At 44.0% G+C, this 14,169-nt stretch overlaps 1 protein-coding gene across 3 annotated transcripts in view; it reads left to right on the forward strand.

Annotated features, from left to right (window-relative positions):
* Positions 1-14,169, forward strand: part of PCGF1 (polycomb group ring finger 1) — a 121,323-nt gene that overhangs the window by 51,095 nt on the left and 56,059 nt on the right. For all 3 annotated transcript variants that reach the window (XM_030190884.1, XM_030190886.1, XM_030190885.1), the window contains exon 6: positions 12,051-12,084. In XM_030190884.1, coding sequence (XP_030046744.1) covers positions 12,051-12,084 — 34 coding nt within the window. The remainder of the gene's footprint in view (positions 1-12,050; positions 12,085-14,169) is intronic.

Consider the following 14,169-nt stretch of genomic DNA (forward strand, 5'->3'; position numbering starts at 1 on the left):
AATATGCATGATTGGGGGTGGAAGGGAAGTTCACTCAGGACTGAGCATAAACTTATGTGCCTACATTAATGGTATTAGTAGAGTAAGAATGAAAAGCATCACATATCTGCATCTCTATAAACCAACAATTGCAGTAATACATTTGTATAACCTGAAAAAACATTAGTTTGCCAGGGCTAGAAAATGCAGGCAAATTTCTGACCCTAATAAGGGTAATGTAGGTCTAGGAAAGTAGAATCCCTAAACCATTTGAAGGAAAAAATGTGAGAACAGTCATAAGAAACACATAAACACAAAGTTATTGAGACAGATTGATAACAATGAATTCAGCTAGTACAAGACATCAGTAAGACTAAGTAAATCACCATGACACTAATAAAAGGTAGTCAGTGGTACATAATATAAAAGGAAAATAATCTGCTGCGATATTAAAGGCAAGCAACAAGGGAATTGAAAAAAAAAAACAGCAATGACATTTTTCTTGTGAGTTGTAGGAAACAATGGGAAATTGGCAGACATATCCACAAAAGAGTTTTCAAACCTTAAGAGTCCAGGAAAGTTTGTAGAGCCATCATGTCAGTAAAGGACTTTGTGGTGTCGTGGACTGTGACGTTAAATCTGGCAGGATAAAAGAGCCCGTACTGGGCCTCCAATTTCTTGAGTTGGTCTCTGTAGGACAAGAATTTTTTTCTGTTTCTGGACTGACGTTTTGTTGAGGTCTGGGAAGAACATGATTTTTAAGCCATCGTGTTGAATTGGAGATTTAATCTTCACTGATTGCAGTACAGAGAGAATATGCTGGTATCAAAGGAGGCAGAAAACGATGGGCCTTGGATATTTCTGATCTGCTTTTGACGAGGGAACATGATGGGCGCGTGTGATTTCCAGGGATGGATCAAGCGTCAGATCGAGCAGCGAGGGTATTAACTTTTCCAAGAAAGCTATCATATTGTTACCTTTGGCCCCTTTATGAATCCCTAGGATGTGTATGTTGTTTCTTTGGGATCTGTTGTTAAGATCCTCAGTTTCTTGTTAAAGGAGATCAATATCTTTAGCTTTGTGGTGAAATGCTGTAATAGCCACGGTGTTGGCAGTGCATCTGTTGTCAAGTTTCCACGTGGCTAGCGGTTTCAGCAATGCACATTTTAATCTCTGATTTCCTCTCTCATTTCGGTGAGTGAATTAAAATCATTGTGAAAGAGACCTTTGATAGTATTTTGCCTGTAATTGATTGTAAAGTGATATTGAGCTCCTCTTGTGAAAAAGACTTGTTAGGAGATTGCGGTGCTTGCAAGGTCTGGAGGATTCTCTGAGCACAAGCATGCTCCTAAATTCTCACAAGTGGATGACAATCCGCTTCACCCAGTCCAGCATTTTATCGGAGCTAAAAAAGAGCTTTGTGGAGCATGAGCCGTGCTCCACCTTGCATGTGCAAGTGCCTTCCTGCCTGTCGCTCGAACGCAGTCTCCTCAGTTCCCTTTTTTTTCTGCATGAGAAGAAGGTGCTAGTTTTTTACCCTCTCCTCATTTGTTCGATCTGAGAGCTTTTTTGTGCCTTCAGACTGTATTTTTTTTTCTCATTTTCTTTGTGGCTTCTCTTATAGGACTTTTTATTTATTTATTTATTTATTTTTTTCCCTTCTCTTAATTTCTTATTTGTTTTGCCTGGTTTAAAGTTTACTTATATAAATTTTTTTTTTTTTTTTGCATCATTGGACCGTTTATAGGCCCTGACTTCGACCGGGTCTATCCGTGCCTTGCCCCTTTTGATTTAGCTAGTGAAGTTTTCTTGTTCATGTCCGGCTTCAAGCTGTACCTGGTGCAATCGGACTATCTCAGGAAACGACACCCATTCTTGGTATCTGCAGTGTCTTGGGCCTGACCATAGCTCTGCTAACTGTGTTTCCCAGGAGGCTCAGCGAGAGAGAATTTTTGGAGCAAAGTCCGGTTCCTCAGCATCGGCATCAAGGTCAGAGGCGTCTGCATTGGTGTCGGTAAGCATGGCTTCTTCTAGACCCTTAGACACTGGGAGCAGTGAGGTGTCGAGTGGGGCCTCCTGCTGTGCAGCCCCCCTTCCCCCCCGGGACCGTTCATCGTTGGACCTGACCCTGAGGCGACGTGATGATTCAACATCGTCCTCGTCGGCACTAAGGAGCCTTTGTGACACGGTTTGGGTGAAGGCCAAGAAACATTGTCATTGGTTGCCCTCGATGCATGGTGCCAGGAGCTCCGGGGCATCGAGAGATTCACACCCGAGAAGCATCGGTATCGGGAGGATTGCTCCCCCTCCACATAGGAGTTGCCGATGTGCCTGTCTCTAAGCAGCCGAGATCACGGTCCCGCATCAACCCCAGTGGTTCTGAAACCTGCGCCTCAACCGGCACTCCAACTGCTGGATGGCCTTATGCAACGGTGAGCATCGGTGGTGTCGGGGACTCTTGCACCTACCCTACCTCCTGTTGCCGATTCTGGCACCGCTTAAGGTCCTGGTGTTGACTGCTACCCGAGCTGGCACCTCCCCCTGACATCGGAGGATGGAGGAAGTTTCACTGGTGTTGAGGCGGGAGTCGACTTCTCGACATTGCTCTCGCGGACATGGTTCCTCGGCCTTGAGGCAGGTTCAGTCTCGGCAATCTCAGAGAGAGATTGTCCAACACCAAGGAAGAGCGCTTATAGGATTCAGAGGAAGATCCCAGATACTTTTCCTCAGATGAGTCTTATGGGATTCCCTCTGAACCCTCCCCTCCACCTGAAAGGAGACGGCCATTCCATTTCCTTTGGAAGTGGAGGATGAGCTCAGGGCCAAGACTCTACAGGTCCTGGACTCTACATCTCCTCCTGAGGAGGCTGTGACTGCACCTTTCCATGAGGTACTCAAGGAAGTCCTTGTCAGGAACTGGGAGTCCCCTCTTTCGGTCCCTGTCATGCCCAAGAAGATTGATACCCAGTATCAGATCCACATTACATCTGGTTTTGATAGGCCTCAGTTGCCTCACAATTCCATGGCGGTGGAATCTGCTCTAAAGAGAGCCAGGAGACTATACCTCGGCACCCCCAGGTAGAGAAGCTAGAACACTGGATTCTTTTGGGAGGAAGATGTACCAGGCGTCAATGCTCATCTCCCATATACAGTCCTACCAGCTCTTCACAAGTGTCTACTTGCGAAGCTCGGTGTGACAGCTGTCAGACTTTGTAGATTTTGCTCTCTGGAGCACGCTGAGCCTTTTCGCCAGTTGGTCAAGCAGCAGAAGGGGTATTGAATGTTCTTGGCCAGGGGCACTTAACGACACATTTTCATGTGGCAGCCAGGATCTCTGCTCAAAGTTTAGCAATGTGCAGACTTTCATGGCTGTGTGTTTCTGACTTGGAACACTGTTCAGCAGTGGTTGGCGGATGGCCTTTGTCGGGAGGATAACCTGTTTGGAGAGAAGGTTGAGGAGGTCACTGACCAAATCAAGAAGCATACTGATACAATCTCTTCTCTTTCCCGCTGGACACCTTCTGTATCTACCTCCTCATCCAGGAGGGTTTTTGGCAAGCCGTGGAGCAGTTCCTACTAGTATTCTATTCGTAGATACACTCGTTTGGTTCGCCAGCCTACTCAGGCTCAGGCCCAGCTCGCTCATTCATGTCAACAAGCATGCGCCTAATGCACCTGCTGCTCCCCAGTCAAAACAAGGGATGAGCTTTTCACTGGCTCCAGCATAGCATAGCCACAGTAACAGTGTCCGTCCTGGACGATTTGCCGGGGGGGGGGGGGGAGGCTAAAATCTTTTCACAAAAGGTGGCCTTTTGTAACCTCCGACTGGTGGGTTCTTCAAATACTCTGTCTCGGATACGCCCTCAATTGGCATCTAAACCTCCAAGTTGCCCATTGAGTGCTCATTCATTCAGCTCTCAGCACAGGCAGGTACTTGCAGAGGAACGTTCCGCCCTTCTGAAGGCCCATTTGGTTAAACCCATTCCACCAGAAGAAGAAGGGCAGGGATTCTATTCCAGATCCTTGTGCAGAAGAAGACAGGGGTGATGCGTCCCAAACTAGACCGAAGGGCCCTGAGCAAATTTCTTGTCGGTGAAAAGTTCAGGATGGTTTCCCTGGGCACTCTTCTCCACCTGACTCAGAAGATTCAGGAGGTTTGGGTGATCCGGAATGCTCTAAAGGGAGACTGGTTATTTCACCAACTTATTCTCATCCAAATAGACAATCAGGTGCAGTGTATTACACTAACAAGCAAGAGGGCACCAGATCACGCCCAGGTATGGCATTGGGCACGTTCCTTCAAGCCACTTTTCTAACAGGCACAAACAATATCCTGGCCGACAGACTGAGCAGGATGATGCAACCGCACAAGTGGTCTCTCAATATGTCTCTCAATATGGGCATAGCCCGCAAGATCTTCCGAGCGTGGGGCACCCCCTCGGTGGATCTTTTTGCCACTCAGATCAGTCACAAGGTTCCTCAATTCTGATCCAGGCTTCAGATTCACGACAGACTAGTGATAGATGTCTTCCTCCTCAGTTGGGGGACAGGTCTTCCATATGCTTTCCTCCGATACCTCTAGTAGGAAAAACTTTGTTGAAACTCAAGCAAGACCATGGAACCATGATTCTGATCGCGCCATACTGGCCGCAGCAGATATGATTCCCTCCTCTTCTGGAATTATAGTAACATAGTAGATGACGGCAGAGAAAGATCTGCACGGTCCATCCAGTCTGCCCAACAAGATAAACTGATATGTGCTACTTTATGTGTATACCTGACCTTGATTTGTATCTGTCATTTTCAGGGCACAGACCATAGAAGTCTGCCCCGGCTCCCCCCACCAGCTCTGCCTCCCAATCTCCGCTAAGCTTCTGAGGATCCCTTCCTTCTGAACAGGATTCCTTTATGTTTATCCCACGCATTTTTGAATTCCGTTACCGTTTTCATCTCCACCACCTCCTGCAGGAGGGCATTCCAAGTATCCACCACTCTCTCTCTGAAAAAATACTTCCTGACATTTTTCTTGAGTCTGCCCCCCTTCAATGTCATTTCATGTCCTCTAGTTCTACCACCTTCCCATCTACGGAAAAGGTTCGTTTGCGGATTAATACCTTTCAAATAGTTCAACATCTGTATCATATCACCCCTGTTTCTCCTTTCCTCCAGGGTATACATGTTCAGGTCAGCAAGTCTCTCCTCATACGTCTTGTAACGCAAATCCCATACCATTCTTGTAGCTTTTCTTTGCACCGCTTCAATTCTTTTTACATCCTTAGCAAGATACGGCTCCAAAACTGAACACAATACTCCAGGTGGGGCCTCACCAACGACATATACAGGAGCATCAACACCTCCTTTCCTCTCTATACAGCCTAGCAACCTTCTAGCTACAGTCACCGCCTTGTCACACTGTTTCGTTGCCTTTAGATCCTCAGATACTATCATCCCAAGATCCCTCTCCCCGTCCATACATATCAGACTCTCACCACCTAACACATACTTCTCCCGTGGATTTCTACTCCCTAAGTGCATAACTTTGCATTTCTTCGCATTGAATTTTAAATGCCAAACCTTAGACCATTCTTCTAGCTTTTGCAGATCCTTTTTCATGTTTTCTACTCTCTCCCGGGTGTCCACTCTGTTACAAATCTTAGTATCATCCGCAAAAAGGCAAACTTTACCTTCTAACCCTTCGGCAATGTCACTCACAAATACATTGTCAGAATCGACCTCAGCACCGATCCCTGAGGTACTCCACTACTCACCTTTCCCTCATCCGAGCGAATTCTATTAACCACCACCCTCTGGCATCTGTCTGTCAACCAGTTCCTAATCCAGTTCACCACTTCGGGTCCTATCTTCAGCCTGTCAAGTTTATTCAAGAGCCTCCTGTGGGGAACCATGTCAAAAGCTTTGCTGAAATCTAAGTAGATTACATGTATAGCACGTCCATGATTCAGTTCTCCGGTCACCCAGTCAAAGAATTCAATGAGATTCGTTTGGCACGATTTACCTTTGATAAAACCATGTTGTCTCGGATCTTGCAACTTATTGGCTTCCAGGAAATTCACTATCCTTCAGCATCTCTTCCATTACTTTTCCAATAACCGAAGTGAGGCTTATCGGCCTGTAGTTTCCAGCTTCTTCCCTATCACCACTTTTGTGAAGAGGGACCACATCCACCGTTCTCCAATCCCACGGAACCTTTCCCGTCTCCAAGGATTTATTAAACAAATCTTTAAGAGGACCCGCCGGAACCTCTATGAGCTCCCTCAGTATCCTGGGGTGGATTCCATCCAATCCTATAGCTTTCTCCACCTTTAGATTTTCAAGTTGTTCATACACACTCTCTTCCATGAACGGTGCTATATCCACTCCATGCTCATATGTACTTTTGCCAGTCCATCGTGGTCCTTCTCCAGGATTTTCTTCTGTGAAAACAGAACAAAAGTATCTGTTTAGCAAATTTTGCTTTTTCTTCATCATTATCTACCTAGCATCTTTGTCTCACAATGCCCTTTTTAGTCTTCCTCCTTTCACTAATATACCTGAAGAAATTTTTGTCACCTCTCCTTACATTTCTAGCCATTTGTTCTTCCGCTTGCGCTTTTGCCAGACGTATCTCTCTCTTGGCTTCTTTCGGTTTCATCCAGTATTCCTCTCCGTGTTCCTTTTCTTGAGTTTTTCTGTATTTCAGGAATGCTAACTCTTTAGCCTTTATTTTCTCAGCCACATGCTTGGAGAACCATATTGGTTTCCTTTTTCTCTTGCTTTTATTTACTCTCCTTACAATAAAGGTTTGTGGCCCTATTTATAGCTTCTTTCAGCCTGGACCATTGTCCTTCCACTTCTCGTACGCCCTCCCAGCCCATCAGCTCCTTTCTCAGGTATTCCCCCATTTTACTAAAGTCAGCATGCTTGAAATCTAGGACTTTGAGTTTTGAGTGGCTGCCCTCCAGCTGTCAAATCAAACCAGACTATTTGGTCACTGCTGCCCAGTTAGGCACCCACTCGGACATTTGACACACTATCCCCATTTGTGAGCACCAGATCCAGCGTCGCTCCCTCCCTTGTGGGTTCCGTCACCATTTGTCTGAGCAGAGCACTTTGAAAAGCATCCACGATCTCTCTACTTCTTTCCGATTCCGCAGATGGAACCTTGCAATCTACATCCGGCAGATTGAAATCTCCCAGCAACATCACCTCTCTCTTCTTTCCCAACTTTTGAATATCCGCGATTAGATCTTTATCTAGTCCTCCAATTGTGTCGGAGGTCTGTAGACAACACCCACGTGGACAGAGGTTCTATAAGTCCCAGTGAGTCAGCCAAGTGCTGAATCAAAAAAAGTTCTCTAGGTATGACCAGAATGCTACAGTCTGATCAAAGAATTTTTAGTTGATTTAACTTTCAAATTCCAGTAGAATATAACTAGGCAGGGTTAGAAGACATAGCAGTGCACCACAATACAGATTCACAGGGGAAATTAATTAAGCAATAAGCATTAAATTAAGGAGAATATCAGGTAGCTAAACCTACAGCCAGAAAGTTGAGAAATTAGAATAAGATAATCAGAAATCACGTAGCAGTATTTCAGTTCAGGTTCAGCACATGGAATGCTACAAACAAAGGTCCTCTGAAGAACCATGGAGATTGAAGTGTTTTCCGACCCTCATCACACAGAATGAGGGATTGCTTCTACATCCATCCTCCAGTCCTATGGGTGTGTCAGCTTGGATGTTGAGAGCCTAGAATTCACTTCCTTGGGTCTTTTGGAGGGTGTCTCCTGAGTCTTGCTGGCTTCCACTAAGAGGTGTTACTCTTTTAAATGGAGGAGGTTTGCCATCTGGTGTGAGAGCAAGGCCTTAGATTCCCTTACTTGCCCTACACAAACCCTGCTTGAATACCTTCTGCACTTATCAGAGTCTGTTCTCAAGATCAACTCCTTAAGGGTTCACCTTAGTGCAATTAGTGCATATCATCAACTTGTAGTAGGTAAGCCTATCTCTGGACAGCCTGTTGTTGGTCGCTTCATGAGATGTTTGCTTTTGATAAAGCCCCCTGTCAAACCTCTTCCAATGTAATGGGATCTCAACATCGTTCTCACCCAGCTGATGAAAGCTCCTTTTGAGCCACTGAATTCCTGCCATCTGAAGTACTTGACCTGGAAGGTCATTTTCTTGGTGGCTGTTAATTCAGCTCAGAGTCAGTGAGCTTCAGGCCTTAGTAGTGCATGCACCTTATACTAAGTTTCATCATAACAGAGTAGTCCTCTGCCGAAGGTGGTGTTGAGTTCCATCTGAACCAGTTGATTGTCTTGCCAACATTCTTTCCCTGACCTCATGCCCATCCTGGTGAATGCAGCTTGCACACCTTGGACTTCCAGAGAGCATTGGCCTACTACATGGAGCGGATTAGGCCCCACAGACAGTCCGCCCAGCTCTTTTGTTTGTTTGCTTTCATCCCAATAGGATGGGGGTTGCCATCTGGAAATGCACCTTTTCAATTTGGCTGGCAGATTTGATTTCCTTCACTTATGCCCAGGCTGGCGTAGCCTTGGAGGATCATGTTAGAGCCATGGCTGCGTCAGTAGCCTACGAGGTTGGCCTCCAGTGAAGAAATTTCCAGGCTGAGATGTGGGATTCAGTCCACACATTCACATCACACTACTGCCTTGAGCAGGATACCCGACACAAGTCTGTTCGGGTAGATAGTGTTGTGGAATCTGTTTGGGGTCTAGAATCCAACTCCACCCTCCTAGGCCCATTTTATTCTGTTCCAGGCTGCACTTTCTTTCAGATTGTATATAGTTTCAGGTTAATCTCTGTTATGTCCTCGCCGTTGCGAGTCTCAGTTGGCCAGTGTTTGTTGTTTTTGGTGAGCCTGGATGCAAGGGATTCATCACTTGTGAGAATATAGGAGCCTGCTTGTTGTTGGAGAAAGTGAAAATACTTACCTATAGCAGGTATTCTCCGAGGACAGCAGGCTTCATATTTTCACAATCCCTTCCCACCTACTCTTTGAGTTGTCTCCTTTGTTATTTTGTACTTTATTTTTTGCTTTAGTATTAAACTGAGGAGACCGTGTTTGCGCAACGAGCGGGAAGGCAGTCGTGAATATGTGGTGGAGCATGGCTTGCGCCCACAAAGCTCTCTTTTTAGCTTTGGCAAAATGCCGAACTGGGTGACAAGGATTGGCATCATCCACTTGTTAGAATATGAAGCCTGCTGTCCTTGCAAAATCCCTGCTACAGGTAAGTCTCTTTGCTTTCTTGAGGCTTGGTGCACAAACTGTTAGGTGGAGTTCTTGTTGTCATCTGTCATAGTGGTTTTGGAATTTTTGCTAGACAGCTTGGCCTTGCTGAGGGTGCAGAAAGCGGCCATAACGTGCTTGATGAGCCTGATTCAAAGTCTGTCCGTAGCAGCTCACCCAGATGTGGTACATCTTCTGAGAGCCATGATGTTCCTGTGTCTGCCTTAACATTCAGTGGTTCCTCTGTGAGATTTCAGATGGTTCAGGTTCCCTTTGAGCCCTTTCAAGAGGCATCTCTGAAGAATCTTATGTTAAAGATGGTGTTCTGGCAACTGTCAGTTCAGCTCAAAGGATTTGTGTTGCAGGCCCTGTCCTGCAGGGAGCCATTTTTGATGATGTATTGAGAGGAGGAGGTGGTGCTTAGGCTGGTTCTGTCCTTCCACCTGAGAGTGATGTCCTTGTTCCACATTAATCAGTCAGTTTCACTTCATTAGGGAAGTGGAATGTGGACAGGACACGGGGTGTCTGAAGAGTCTTGCACTGTTTGAAGAGGATGGAAGAGTTTCATTGGTCAGATTACTTTTTTTGTAGTGTTTGGGAGTGCTAAGAAGGGAGAAGTGGTGGTTAAGATGATGGTGGCCCTGCTAGATTAAGGAAGGCATAGTGTCTGCATATAGCAGGATTGTCTTGTGCCCATGGTGCACATTCTACCGGGAGTCTCTCTTGTTTGTGGACCAATCATGGCCTCATTCTGCCATTGGAAATTTACAGGATGGCCACTTAGAAATCGCTGGCATTACTTTGTTCCTCATTACATGTTAGATGCACAGGCCCACCAGAATTCAGGTTTGTTTTATTTTATTTGGTATACTGCATGTATATATTGACAATCTAAGCAATATAAGTAGGTGGGGTTTACAGTGCAAGTAACATAGAGACAATATTGTACAGTATCAAACATAAGTCACTGCAACTAGAACGCATACTAAAGGAAAGGAAGGCCTGGAAAGCTTACAATATAACTAGAGGAAAAGTGGGGAAGGAGGACATAAAAAAGGGGGCAGAGGGTTACAGGTTCTTGATTGATGTCATTTGCCAACCTGAGTAGCCACAGGAAACAACATCATTCTGAAGAGGAGACTTGAAAAGCCAACAAGAGCTAGTGTTTTTAGAAGGGACTTAAATTTAATGAGACATTTCAAGTCTGAGGTACAAGGGGAGATTATTCCAGAGAGAAGGCGCAACCACACTGAATCACACGGTTCTGATGGTGTCTAAGTGAACAGAATGGAATGAGGGAGCAACAAGAAGATGCTATTGTGGTGAACAAAGGGGTCCTCCTAGGGGAATAGGGTAATAAAGAGACTTACCAGGAAAGAAGGGGGACCTGAGGACTGAATTTGATGACGTAGATCAAGTTTCTTTTGTGGTATTCGATAAGCAATGGGAAACCAGTGTTTGGTTATAAAAAAACAAAAGTAACATGATCATATTTTTACACCCATAGATAAGTTTAATGGCTATGTTTTGAATCAGTTGTATTTGGACATGTGGGAAACCAATAAGCAGGGACTTACAGTAATCTAATTTGGATATCACTAGGGAATGCAACAGAACTCAGAGATATGAGTTCCAGTAGAGAGCGAATTCAGTTTATTCCTCAATAAATACTGCTTTAGTAATTCCCTTGTGTCTGGTCTGGAAGGCCAGAGGAATGAGAAATTACATCTTACTTGCTAATTGTCTTTCCTTGTTTATTCACACCAGTGCAGAAGGTCACCCATAATCATCAAGCATGAGTGGAAAAATGTGAGGCTCATGAAGAAAATTATAGTGCTGTTTTGTCTATTGGGCTATGGACTGCTGCAAGTTCTAATTTAGTTGTCAGTTGTTTTTTGTTCCTTGCTTTGCTATCAAAATTCTGATTAGTTAGGGCTGCACAAGTTACTTATAATATGATGTTGTTAAGTCAGTAGTTCTCCATCTGCTGATATCTGGACTGATTTGGAGGGACTCAAGGAAAGAAAGCCCTAGTTTCTCTCTCGTAGTTTTGATTTAAAGTGTAAGATTTTAAGGGCCCACATTAAATTGCAGTGAGCAGGCCATCCCCAGATTTTCAGTGGCATTTAACTTCACTGCCACTGAAAATCTAGGACTTATGTAGGCACTGGCAGTGTCTTCCCTCCCCCGCCCCCCCCCCCCCCCCCCCCAGTGATCTCCAGCATCTCTGCCTTTCCTCCCTCTTGACCCCTGCCCAGCATCTCTCTCCTTCTCTCTCCTCCCCTTCCCTTCCCTCTCCTGCCCATGATGTCCAGCATTTCCTTGTCCCATCCGCCTCTTCAGCATCTTTCTTATCCCCTTTTTCCTTCTCCCTCCTGCCCATGGTGTCAAGCATTCCCTTCCCCTTCCCTTCAGCATGTCTCTCCTTCTGTACTTCCCTGTCCCACTGCTGCGAGGTATTTACTCCCTTACCTCACTCCCCTGGGGTGATGACTTTATCATCTGCCATAGAGGTATTGCGCAATCGGCTGGCGTAGGGCCTTGAGCATTCGCACATAGTAAAGCCTGCTAGCTCCCATCCCCTCCGAAAAATACCTTGTGACAAGAAAAGCAGGGAAGAAAAATTTTGGGGATGCCATGGCACCTGTGGTTCTCCTGTTCAGATGCGTATGCACAAACCATTCATACAGATCTCAAGAGAAAACTAATGTTGCCAAATCTGTAAGTTCCAGAATCTAAGCACTCATTGTTTTCTTGTGTTTATACCGTAGTAGGGTGCCTTTCTCTAAAATGTCTCATCTGTGTTTTTTCTCTCCAGCTCTGGCAAAGAGAAAAACAAGCATATTCTACAGGTAAGCATTTTCATTTTAGCCTTATTAGTTTGCTTCCTCTGCTGGTTAAAGAAAGAAATGTTTCTGCACAATTCCGATATCTGGATTCTGTCAAACACCATTGTTTTATTGGACAGGTATTTTCCACTGCATTAGTGATAAACATCCCTGGTAGAAGGGGTTGGTGTTAGGCTAATGAAATTCTACTGTAGTGTTAGAATGCAAACACTATAGTAGGATTTCATGCCAGAAACCCAAAGCAATAAATAAGTGGCAGCAGAGAATCATAAAGTACTACTCTTCTTAGCTGTATTACGTAACTTAAAAATTGAACTGACCTGAAAGTAATAACCAGCATCACACTTCTGTGTGCGATCTCTTGAAATTGCCAGTTCTTGGCTTTAATAATAAAGCCTTGGGAGGGGGGGGGGGGGGGGGGTTGTTTTTTTTTTTTTTTTGGGGGGAGGGGGGTAGTAGGAGCTGAGAAATGGTGATCAGGCTGACTAGTTCTGAAATTACACAACTGAGGTTATTTAAATCCTCAGGTACTTTGAGAAGACAGGATAGAATTATAGAGTATTAAGGGAAAAATGGGATAAGTTTCTTCGTTTTCAAGATCCATTATAGTGAATTGGTCTGCCTTTACATTTCTGTGCTAGATTATAGGATGCTGTGTTAAGATGTGACACATTTTTGTAATTTTGTTTTCTGTTGAATATTTTTTCAAGTGTTTGGTTAATATTAATTACATATTTTAAAAAGCTAAAAATATGTTGTGACACTTACGTTTGTGTAAATATTTGTTACTAGGTTTTGATATTCATATACTTCTCTCATGAGATCGATGGATTTTAAAATGAAAACCTATGGGCTGCTTTTGATCACTGGACATTCCACAGGCAGAATTACATATTGCGTGGTTGTGTTACAGGGCTGCAGCATACATCCTTGGGAAGAGCTTCCCAAATCTGTCCTGGGACTCGATTGCCCCTCGGATTTGCATGATATCTGTAGTGAATATGCATTTGATCAGTTTGCATATATCGAGTTTCCAGTGAATGCAAATTATCATATGCATATTCATTGTGGGTACCCTGAAAACCAGACTACTTATAGGTTCAGGACAGGTTGGGAAGCCCTATTCTTAGGTGTTAAGAGGTATTCAGGCTTTACCAGGATACTGAAGAATCAAACATTTTAAGGTAAATTTTCAGGAGAGCATTTAAGTGATGCTCAACTTGCTTTACTTTTAGATCACATCTTCCAGATATATGAGTAGCTTGTGTTTAAGTAATTCTCCTTCTGAGGACAAATAGGGTGGTAAGTTCTCACATATGGATGATGTCATTGAATGAAGCCCAGGAAACTGAGAGGTATTTTAAAGCTTTCAAAGTTTCAAGAGCAGTGTAGCACACATTCTTGAATTCTGGAAACAAGTTAGAATATGTACTGTATTGAAAAGCTGACATTGGATCAATTAGTATTTTTATTTATTTATTATGAAGCTTATATTCTGCATTATCCATCATCTAAGCGGATTACAATAAGATCATAATAAAACAAGACTCAATATGGTATATGTAGGGAATTTGCAGAATGTATTAAAACAAGGTGAGATTCCGTGTATCTTGCGTTGAACATTTAGTGACAGATACTCGGTTAGCTCCCCAGTTGTAGGCATGTAGGAACAGTAATAAGTTCTTTTTTGAGTTCTTTGAAGTTGGTGATATTTCTATTTCTCTTAGATAGCTTGTTCTATAGTGTAGGTGCAGCAATGTAAAATAAATCCTGTGTCTAAATTCCTCTAAACGGACAACATGATGCAATAGAATAACCAGCAGAATATTGGATTGTGATCTTAATGTTTTTTTTTTTTCGGTTGGTAGATCTGTAGTTTAGTTTCGTTGTCAAGATCTCTGAAGCTTGTTGTAAAGTTTTGAACACCTGATGAAGGATTTTGAAATTATCCTTTGTTCTATGGGCAGCCAGTGTAGCTTCTTCAATACAGGAGTGATATGTTCTGAACGGCTAGTCCCAGTTAATGTTCTGGCTACCAAATTCTGTTAAATATGCAATGCTTTTTTGTGTGTTTTCTGATGTCCTAAC

Source organism: Microcaecilia unicolor, chromosome 2 (genome assembly GCF_901765095.1).
Source record: "Microcaecilia unicolor chromosome 2, aMicUni1.1, whole genome shotgun sequence".
NCBI lineage: Eukaryota > Metazoa > Chordata > Amphibia > Gymnophiona > Siphonopidae > Microcaecilia > Microcaecilia unicolor.